The 12,192-nt window shown below is 33.8% G+C and overlaps 1 protein-coding gene across 1 annotated transcript in view; it reads left to right on the top strand.

Moving 5' to 3' along the window:
- The window catches only part of Meltrin (meltrin), a 99,062-nt gene that overhangs the window by 66,939 nt on the left and 19,931 nt on the right, over positions 1 to 12,192 (top strand). The window contains exons 2-3 of the mRNA XM_068769630.1: positions 7,655 to 7,749; positions 11,589 to 11,744. Of these exons, the coding sequence (XP_068625731.1) occupies positions 7,655 to 7,749; positions 11,589 to 11,744 (251 nt within the window). The remainder of the gene's footprint in view (positions 1 to 7,654; positions 7,750 to 11,588; positions 11,745 to 12,192) is intronic.

Here is a 12,192-nt window from a genome sequence, read left to right as displayed (position 1 = left end):
TACATTATGGATTTTGGTAACACCGGTAAAAAGAGGACAAATATTCGTGTGATATTCATGGTTTTTTCTTTATATTTTAACCACTAAAAAGATTTTTATAAAGAAACAAAGTATTGCGTGGAATATTATAATGAAACTATTCTTTTTTCACACAAATCAGCGTACTTTGAAACACCTTATCCCAAACTCGCTGTATACGCTTTTTTTAAGCAATTTAATATGAAATAAAAAAAATAAAGTTGTAACTCAAAAAAACATTTATTTATTTTTTTAGTCTGGTGATTATAGACGCAGACCTTACTGCGTCTATAATCCCTACATTTATAGGGCTTACAAAGAAGCTATTTTATATTTGTTTTTTTTTTGTTTGATTACATATTTCAGATTCATTTATTTACATTTTATTGTACATCAAAATAACAAGAAACATCTAAAAGGAAATGTAAAATTAAAATAGAACCTAAAAATATAAACTATAAATTTAATATTTTAAGCACAGGTGGTACAAGAAGCGGTCTTATCGCTCGAGGCGATCTCTACTTTTAGAGAGAAATTAGATACATGAAAGAAAAGGGTAGTTTAAGGTGAACATATTAACAAAAACATTAAAACACAACACATTTCACTGTATAATACACTATGTACATATACACACATCTATACACATAAACAACATACAAATACATTTGATATACACATCTGCAAACATAAAAACTTTTTATATGGAAATTTATTATATAAATAGAGATCAGTGATAGATGATAGTCAATATCCTTTTTTAGAGGCCAACGAAGTGCTCTTTTACCATCTTTTGTAAAGCTGACAGCGATTAAGTGCGTCTTATTACTTCTGGCAATTTTTTCCATAAATAGAATGAACATTTCAAGTTCTACGATGATCTGAGCAGCTTATCAAGTGAGTTTTGTAGATAAAGAAAATCTAGGTTTCAAGTTTATAATTATTATATTTAATAAATTTTGTAAGACTGGATAAGAATCGTATACCCACGCCTCACGAATTTATTGCAAAGTGTTAAATGTTACGTAACAAATGATATTAAATACCACCACCCACAGGACGTGTAGAACTTGACGAATTATTCATAAACCTACGTCGCGGATTACTAAAGATATTTGCAAAGCTTTTGAAACCTGCGCATACCGCTTTAAAGAATATGTTCCCACTAGACTAAGTGTCCTGACATACTCTTTACCATCAAATGTTATTGGATTTTCGTATTTCTATAGAAATAAATATTCATGTAACTTATTCGAGTGTGATCACTTTAAGTAGGTTGATTGGAAATAGGTTTAAAAGTGTTAAGCGTCTCGCTGAATGTGATATACGTTCACTTTAAAACTTACAGATATAATCAATCACCCTGTATAAACATTTAAAAATCAAAAATGCATCAAATGAGACAAGAAGCACTAAAGTGACTTAGATTATATTAGAAATTAGAGGCCTCGATGACTTAATGCGTATTAATATATTTAATATTAGTGATAAATAAATATGACTTGATTTAACAATAGTTTGTTTATGTGACTACCTACATTACAATACCCGTCTATGTGACTACCATAGCTGCGCTTGTATCTGACGCCAAACAGTAGCCCTTAATTATTTCTGTGTTACAGTCTGTGTGTACAGTGTAATTAGTGAGTTAATGAGACGTACCATTTCATGTCTTGAGTTACAGACCGCTGATAATGACGGCTTACATCTGGTTAATTACCTCATTATCACCATATCGTACTTCGATCGTAAGACGTCCACTGCTGTCATAGAACCTCACCCCTCCAAGTTTTCCAATAGGACCAGTTGGAAACTTGTATCCAGCATCTTTTGACGATCTTAACAAGGTCGTCTGTCCACTTTGTGTGTGAACGTCATACACTGTACTTGTTACCTGTTGTCGCCAATCCTAAACTTTAAAATCGCAGCCAAGTGAACTACTTACTTATTAATAACTTTATACTGTACACATTAGTATTATCCATATAGTGTATGTCATGAGTAGAATTCTAGAGAAGCTCCTTCAACTTCCTTAAACTAAAACTACAAGGATATTTAATAGATTGATCTGAAAAGATCCAACGAACTCGATAGTTTTCATTAAGTGATTACTTTAGTAGATGTTTGTTCCTACAATAGCTATAGGAATTCATTATCAAGCGGCGTTATTACTTAAAATCCTTCCCACATTATTTTTTTATTTACATGGTAGTTAGGTTATTTTATTATGGTGCTACCGAAACTGCTGTACCGCGTCATAGGAAGCGGCGCTTCAGGCGCGTTGACTGACGGAACGGAGCGTTCTTTCTTACCCCCGTCTCGCTGGTATACCTAACACAGCGGTTTTATTAATTTTGTTTGATAAACTTTAAAATTTCTTGCACAAAGGAAGACTAGAAGAGAGATTATTGTATAAGCGTACATAATTGCATACAAAGGAGTTACTAATTAATAAAATAATAATACGACATAGACAATACATTAAAGAGAATAAAAAATATATCGGTGTAATCAAGTCATGTGGTGTGAATTACCGGGAACGCTAAATGCTGTCACTATTAATAATCAAACTGGGCCACACCGAAATTAAAGTAAGCGAATTCGCCGCGTGTGGTGAATTGCTACAGACACACAAGCGGCATCGATTACGTGTGGGCATATTGTTTTAGGTAAACCAAGACTACACACACACAAATTTAAGAATAATGCACATTGAGATAACAATATAGTTTACGTGTGGTCGGGAAGAACTGAACTTTTTATATATTCAGGAATTTTTTTAATTTATCAAACGTTTATAGTCAACGTTCAAGCCGGCACCAAGGCCACCGCGAGGTGAGGAAGTGAAGGGCGGGAGGAGCGAAAATACACACATATATATACACACACACACATAAATATATATATACATATTTAAATGTGCATAAAGATATATCACCGTCATCATTTCGACAGTAAGATGTCCACTGGACATATGCCCTATAGATTTCCAATAGAACTGCTCGCAAGTGGCCTACATCTAACGTCTGACGACGACGTCATCGAGGTTGTCTGTCTACCTATATTCTGCCCTGTCCTTTATCTATACATTATAACAATTAAATTCGTACAAATAATAACTATAACCCTAGAAACAATTACGCAGTCCGTATCACTCAAAAAGTTTATTGAACTTCCCATGAGCGCCATTAAAAAATATATATTCGTCGCAAAATGTTACAAGCCTCGTTGATTGTACTGGTCATTTTTATATTTGTCACAATATGAGCGACGCCGCATAGGTCAACGATCTTTATCTAGACTCTTTAAGTACTAGATTGGCTAAGGGTGGGTTTACATGTACGTTGAAAAAATATCATCGTATATTTTTAATAATTATAATGAAGCTTATAAGATAGTCTGCTATAAACAAGTTGTATAAATTGAATGAGTAATTTACAGACTCCTTTATTACGATTCTTTTAACAAATATGTCGCACATGTAATAGAAAGCTATTCAAAGAGTTTGTGTACATTATAATGACTATTTAAAAAAACAACATTGCGAATAAGAAGTAGGGTTAATTTGTCCACGACACAGCCGAAATATTTTTTTTCCTGTATAGCATTCGTAACCTTCGATTCGATTTTTATCTCCTTAATCGTGTCAAAACGGAGTCTCCGTATTGGCCTTTTGAGTTTGCTGAATATCCAAAAGTCGCACAGAGCCAGACGAATACGGGATGATATTAATCGAGTTTTTGACGCTTATTTTCCAAATAATTGAGTGATTTTGGCATTAATCGAGACTTGACGCGTGTTTGTGTGAAACGTTTGACAAAAACACGTGTAATTTTGAGATAATTAAACCTTTTGAGAAACAGGCGCTAAACTAAACTAAACTAAACTAGGAAAAAAATACTAACTTGGTAATGCCCGAGAGTTTTAAATAAAAATTTCTACTTACTTTTCAATCACAGTAGTGTTATACTCAAACAATGTATCAAGGTGATTTCGCAAAATCGAAACACCGTCTTTATCATTTCAGTCATATGGCGTCGGTTGGAAGCGACCTGCACCTAAAATCTTCTGATGACTTTAACAAGGCCATATGTACGCGCTATCTGGCCTGGTCTACTGCCACTTAAACTTATCAGCCTTCTGGGTTATGTCCGTTACTTTTGTTCACCTACGGATCTCCTCATTCGTAATTGGACTGAATTGAAAAATTCATGGCTTGTTGTGCGACTGTGAGCAACAAAATAATAATAAAACCACAATAAATCATCTTTATTTGAAAATATTTTAATAAGTTTTTGTTTTTTAAATTCCGATAAATTTTATGTTATACGAAAAATACTGCATGTTGATATCTTGATGGATCGCACAGGTAAAAGAGAATGTACATTATTTACTATATAGGAGTAGAGTGCACCGCGAAAGTGAAGTAACAGAACAATTTGAATCGATCTAATTGGAACGCGTTCACTTTTACACGAGCCACTTTCTTATCTTTTATGTCGACCCATTTCAGTAACAATGAAATCTCATTTAAGTAGTCTTTTCATATTTATTTGGTAAGTATAGCGGAAAACTGACAAAGCGAAATTTAATGTAAGTGCTCTCCTAACATTTACCAATTACAGTTTCATAAATAATGTGTAAAAATAACAAAGAACACAGTCAATTTCGCGTTATTAACTAATTTACTCCATAAAGGATTAATTCAACAAAAGATTGCGGTTTATTTCACTTTCAAATTTTGATGAAACTCGACTATTTCACGATTTTCTTTCCCTTTCTCTTTCTTTCTCACCCACCCTCCCTCTCACTCCTCCCGCTCTCTCTCTCATCCTCTCCCTGCGTCACTAGATCACCCTCACTCGCCCCCACCTACACACCCTCCCTTACTCTGTCTCTTCCTCCTTCTTTCTCCTTTTTTTCTTTCTCCTTTCACGCGTTCTCACTCCCTCCATCTCTCTCTCTTTCTGTTCTCCCACGTCCACGCACATACACAAATGCACCTTGCGAAGTTTGACTCAAGCTTAAACTTCAAAATCAAGTTGTTAGATAATATAATTGTTAAATAATAAATGTTGTTAGAAGTCAAGGTAAAAGCCGAACTTATTTGATATTAAATACTTATCGCCGATATGATGGGTATCCGATATTTTTAACTTAATTTATGATGTTAGAAATTTATTAATATTGTTGTGTTCGGTTTTTATAATTCTGTGTTATCTTCTGCAGACAAAATGTTACAAAAACTTAGCTTCGATTATTTATCTGTACTCTGTCTCATATATAAATTTAAAGTTGTGGAGTTGTAGTTTTAATAGTGATAGTAGCAAATAAACATGTAAGCCTTGCAACCCGTTCGGCACACATTCGCGGGCATCGGCAGTGCGCTGATGAGGAAACCTGTTGTGCGCTTTTAATAGAACGAACTCAACGGAACCAATTAGTGATGTACAAGTACAGAATACCCGTACCACACGATAACTGTTCCTGGTATTTACGACCACAACCCGAACTGAATAAAACATTCACATCTTCCTTCTAGATTTCCCTATATTCCTAAAAAAAATATAATTGATATCATGACTTGTATTTATCAGTAAATAAATTGCAAGGGCAGACGTTTTGTGTGGTTGTACCGTCAGTCTTAAAAACTTGCTTCGCTTGCATGCTTTCAATTGTTTTCGGCAAGGCATTATATATTTACGTACCAGAAATAAAAATAATATATATTTTTTTAATGTATTCGAATTAAGGGTTTTAATTGATTATTCATAGCTAGAACAGCGCCTATCAGGTCAGGTTGAAAGTGAATATATATAAAGGAGTGGATATGATACCTCATTTGCTGTCACTTAATGGTAAAAATAAACATACGTCTTGTTTAAATACCTAAGGTGTCAGATATAATAAATAACGTAATGATAATAATTGCTAGGTGTAAGAGCTTTTTGCTGTCAAATAAGCTACATATTTATACCTTTTAAGATTTTAAATTATTTCCAATTAACAAGTGTTTTATGCGAATGTATTATGATGATTCAATAATTTAAAAAACAGACATAATTTTTATCAGCAGCTGACATCACTAGCGTGAAATTTGACAGTGGCTTGCGCACCGCACGCGTCACCAATTGTTCACTAAACAGTGGGGGGCCTCGGTGTTTCGGCGCTTATATTGTTTCGCCCATGACATTCCGTTAAGCGCCTGTCGAGGGTTGAATTGAAATGATGTGGGTGTCCTTTGATAATACAGCTGTCCAATTTAGTTAATAGTTACTTGTCACTAGCCGTGCCTCTATTTTAGTGTTTGCTTTCATTGGATTAAAAAAATATAAGTGTATTATACAAGATGATTGGAAACAGGTGTAAAGACTGCTTTTAAGGAGTGAATGTATAGACCATTTATAAGCATAAAGATTCTACACCTATTTCTCAACAACCTGTATATAAAAATCGCACTGATTTTATTTTCGAATGCTACAGTTAATAACTTTTGGCAGTACAAAGTTGTAGTAAACTATAATTAATTTAACTTGAAGTAATCCGAATTTAATAAACGATTATTCTCACTATATAATCATTACATTATTTATTGTTTCGAAAACCATTGATTTTTGGATATGGTGTACCGTACATTGATTGGGAATAAAATCTATACATTCATGATGAAAATCTATAGGGAGGCCTGTGTTCAGCAGTGACCTATGACTTAGGTGATGATGACATACCTATAAGCAAATTAACCTGTAGATTTAATCGGGTCTTTTTTATGACAATGTGATCGTAAGAGAACGGATGCTTTAATTATAAAATCTTTGTTATTGCACATGCATTCGCAAATGTGTTTTTTCTATGAATCACATGTTGGCTGAGTAATATCCTGTTAAATGTCGGACTGTTTCTGATTAGTTGCTTGATGCACGGATGACTAGATTTTGTTTAAAGAAATAATTTACATAGTGCAACATACACAACCATCGTCTTGTTTCTTTTGGTTATGAATTACAGCGGGCGAAATCCATTTGATGGTATATTAAAAACATCCACCTTGTAAAGGCTTATAAATTATGTCTCACCGATTTTGACTGGACTTAGCGCTTTACCGCACTTTAGTAAACAAGCGAAAGGGATAAATTATCGCAGTATACGTTAACGATTATAAATAAAATAGAAGATGCGTCTACACGTGGTATTTTTATTAAAAGATCGAATTGGAACAATGTCGTTGCAAACTACTTTTAAAAATTGCCATCAGTTAAGTCGTCGAAAAACGAGTACACTCTTTAAGCAAAGTAGCGATACAAAAGCATACAAATAATAATAAAAGAGGCAAAAAATACTGTGAACGAATGATGCGTGTAAACGCATTCTTAACTCGTTGTCGCAAAAAGATTGAGTTTTACAAACTATTTGTTCTGGAAGAGATTCTTGCGGATCATCACGCAAAGGAACAAGAACGCTACGATTGATAATTTTGTATTAGAATGTTGAATATTGTTATTGTATTTTAATAATAATTGCTTCTCAGTCATGATGATGATTTAGACCAACGGAAGGCTATAAAAATAAGAAAAAGGTTTTATAGCACAAGCTTACGTATATTGTCGTTTCTTAACTTTGTGTTTTGTTGTTTCAGAGGGTCCTGCACCTGAATTCAGCAGACATAGACTGGTGCAACCGGTCGTACATCATGGCCGGACGAAGAGAGAGATTACTTCTACAAGGGACACGGTGAGTTTGTCAGGCTCCCATTGGGCCTTTGACCCCTTACCTTTCATCACAAAAAATTGTAATAATTATTCGGTACAGTAAAATATTATCACATGTTTTGGTGAACAAAGTATAAACAATGTCAAAGTGAAAAATCGGTGATTAGAAGCGTAGATTAAAATATAATAAGTGTATACAGGTTGATTGGTTATAGGCGTAAAATCTCTTAATCTTTCATATTTTCTTACAATGACACTGTATGGAATAATCACACTGAAATATGATATACTTCCATAACTTCTGGCAGTAGAAAGTCTGTACAGAGAGAGAGAGAGAGTAAGATATAATAAATACTATAATTTGATAACGCTTTTTCTTATTTTACTTTAATTACGTTATTTTTTTACTTCTGATACCATTGATGTTTATATTAGACGTACCATATATTATTGATAGCAAATCAGCCATACATTCATCACCTTTAAAACTTTTAAAAACTATATAGTTCTGTATATTTCTTCAGGTGAATCGAAAATTAATGTTCATTTTTTATTTAAAAATAATATTTTAATGATAGTTCTCATGTTCTTTGATAGAAGTATACTTAATCAAAAGGAGTTAAACCAGCTCGGCAACTGGATCAGAAAACATGCTTTAACATTTTATATGACCGAGCCAATAAACCTATTAATTTACTGAGCCGTATGAACTAGGTCATCTAATGGAGTACCACGTTAACCGCACGGCCACGATATATCTCTAAGAAAATCTACGCAAATTATCGCGTATGCTTATACTTTAAAGCTATAATGTATTTTAATTTTAAATTCACATCATTTTTAATTTTAAACTTTTTGTATTGTTAATGCATAGAAAGCGTACAGAATTTTCTCTGAAAATTATCCAAGTTAAATGTAAATCCTACGAATAAAAATAATTGTTATGTTTAACTTTTTCATCCAAAAAGCCAGGATCTCTCATGATCAAGATTATTTGCGTGTTTATATTGATATGTTTAAATTTGTGTATTGTGTCGTCGTATCAACCTATAGTCACCCACTGCAAGGTATAGCCCTCACCCAAATATGAGGGGATATACCGTAATCGCTTGGCAGGCGGGTTGGTGTTAAGTGTATATAAAAGAGTAATATGAAACTTCTCTGTTTTTTTTCTTTCAACTATCTTAGTGTCTTACTTTTTTGCATATCATATATACCTCGATATATCCATGTTATATGGACGTTCAGTTTTATCCAGTTGCTAGAACATGAAAATAAAACAAACCGCGATTTAATCCGTAAAAAATAGTTAAATTACACTAACATAGTCGCTCATTTTGTTAATACATGCCTTTCAAAAGACATGGCCTTGATCGCGAGCATTTAAATCTCTTAGCGCACAAACCTCTTAATTGTTCGCAAAATATCCATACGTTCGTTTGCTAATTAGAGCCTCGCTCGTATGTTTGTTTTACGAATTTGACCTTTATGTTGTTTCATCATTGCTATTGTTAAATAACATTTGTTTATTATTTTTCAAAGTAATGCAGATCATTATCACCATAATTTCAGGTACAGGACGTTCACTGTTGGACTAAAGCTTCTATCAAATTTCCAATAGAACCGGTAGGAAACGGTTTACATCCGGTGACCTCTAACGACCATAACAACATCTTTTCACGCTGTGGCCGGACGTCCTGCGCTGCGCTTACCGGTCTGTCGTCTCCACTCTAGAAAATTAAGACCCCAGCGGCCCTCAAATCTCCGTGCTATGTGACTTACTTATACTCGCTTGATGTTGATGCTGTTGGCCCAGGTGCTTTTTTTTACAGCTTCGTCAGAACTGATATCACGGAGCGGCCCACGGACCCTTGTCCAAGAACTTAAAAATAAAGCGAAAGCTGGACGGACGCGTTCCAGTTGCACGTTGTCTTTCGCATGTAATAAAGAACTCTACCCGATTAGAACTATGTAGTGTTGATGTTATGTATATGTGACTTGAGACGGCAGCGTGGACCACAGGCGAGCCAAGGTGGGATCCGGATCCAACCTCGGTTCGCCCACGCTATGCGCGATTAGGACACGGGCGACCGCCTTCTGAAAACGGTGTTGTGATGCTATGTGAACTGCCCAATGCAACTTCAACTTTTCAGTCCGCGTGCAATATCTACTACTTTCGTTCGTTTACGGGTCTATTCATTTTTGATTCGATGTCCTAGAGAAATCCTGCGCATAGACCTCTTAATGACTCGTGGAAACGAATATGATCCTGGTAATAAAGCTCAGAGTGAGAGACTAAGTTTCTGTGTGGTAGAAGGTTAATCATCTAAAATATCCAAATAACCCTACTAGAAGTTTCGTTATTGAAGAACTAAGCTAAATAACTTCAGAGAGAGAATAAACTTAAAGTCCAACTTATGCTTCTGCCAGACGATGGCGTAATATTTGGTACAAATCCAGCAAGCGCCATGCATTACGTAATAACGGACGGATATTCATATCCGATCTCCAAGGTAACACACTAACGGATGAATCTAATACACGTGACCTCCTGGACAATGAACTACTTGCTTATTCAAAACGTGCAGTTACTTATAAAGAAGTAGACGGACTAGCAGATTTCCTAATCGTATTTGTATTTAATTTAAACGAGAAAATAAGAAGATAAACTATACAGTTTATATAACATTCATAATAAAAATTACGTTACTAATTTAGGCTTTACAACAATGTAAAAAAATTACAAAAGCCTCTGCAGCATTTGCAAATAGACTCAAGTTAAAATGTATATATATATATGCTTGTATATATGTACATGTATAACTTAGGCTACTTTTGAAAAAAAATTTAAAAAATATATGTATACTAATTATTTTTTGTTAATATCTATGTAGAACAAGTCGCAGACATAGATAGTAATTATATATATACATATAACACTTAAAAGATTTCACATTAATAATCAATTATCTTGTGATTTCTGAAAGTTTGTTACAGGCAATATTGATTATACCATTTGAATTCCCATATGCTCAGTTGTTTGTTTAAAATGAAAGCAAAAACAATAACGCGCGTTATCATTTACAACAGGTATAGACTTCATGGTGATACATGGATGATGTCTTTGCAAAAGAATTCTTGGGCCGATTGTGAGTTTTATTAATGGACATAACCATCTATCGTAAATCCTTTACCGAGAGCACTTGCGTGCAACAGGGGTAAATTTTCACAAGAGCCTAATTTGATAGAAAATAGAATCATTGAGCTCACTTATTTACATTCTTCAACTACAAATACGTGCAATAAAAGTTCCAAACGCACTCATGTCTAAGAAAAGCCTACAATAAACTGTTTTTCCTAGCAATTCATTCCTGTACTGCATTATCTTTTAAAAATTCTCTTCACTTTTTTGAAAAGTTTTTAATTAATCAACTTTTTTAATTTATTAGGTGATAATTATTAAAGAGGCGTAGAGATATATATAAATATAATTTTATAAAACTCTAAAATAAATATGCAAAACTTAGATATTAAGTTATAATTTAGTTAAAATGTTGTTAATGTTATGTATGTTATTTACTTTTAGAATCAAATTTATTTATTACACTAAATAATTAATTTTAATATGAAGTAATCCGAATATTAAAAACGGTTTTTCCTATATTACATTATTTATTAAATTTCTGAAACCATTGAATTTTAAATTTCGTGTACCATACCTTAGTTGACAAAAAATGAGTTGTTCATTGACCCTTTAAAGCTTTTACATATATAAATAAACACCCTGCCGACACAGCTAGGTCGCATGCAAATTTTAAAAAAAAATATTTGTGAATCATAAAATACGTATTATTATTTCAGACAGGTGTGCACCATCCAGAGGTGACGGTGAAGGTGGACGTAGATGGGGAGGAGTATGTGCTGGACTTAAGACTGAACGAGGATCTGGTCACCGACAACCATATCCTTAGTTACCAGAAGAACGGGAAGACTGTTTTGCATAAACCCAATATAGAGGTAACGAATGTTTTTTATGTATAACAAATTTTTAAAAGTTATTTAAAAATTAATGATTTATAAATGACGGTAAAGCTTCAATTATTCCGGGAATCGCATACTTTTAATAAGCTATTAAAAAACTCAAAATAATTGAAAAGATTTTCTTTCCGATAATTACACAGAATTATTAAGAATTTAAATTCGGACCGCGCTCTGTTATAAAACTTTTATTATCAAAATTTAGTTCTATTAGCTTTTAATTTTTACCATCATCATCACAAAGAACAACCACAACTAGACATAGGCCTCCATCTCTAATAGCCATGTTCCGATGACTGTGACAAGGTTGTCTGTCCACCTTGTGCGCGGACGTTCAACAAGGGCTTGCCGGTATTTGATCTCCACTCCAATACCTTAAGGCCCAAGCAGCCATCTGTTCTGCGCGCTATGTGACCAGCTTACTGCC

This window comes from Battus philenor, unplaced genomic scaffold (assembly GCF_028537555.1).
Source record: "Battus philenor isolate CCGP_79_NKW_IND1 unplaced genomic scaffold, ilBatPhil1.0.hap1 SCAF_28, whole genome shotgun sequence".
NCBI classification, from domain to species: Eukaryota; Metazoa; Arthropoda; class Insecta; order Lepidoptera; family Papilionidae; genus Battus; species Battus philenor.
Note: the sequence above shows the minus strand (reverse complement) of the source record. Positions and strands in the feature narration are given on the sequence as shown.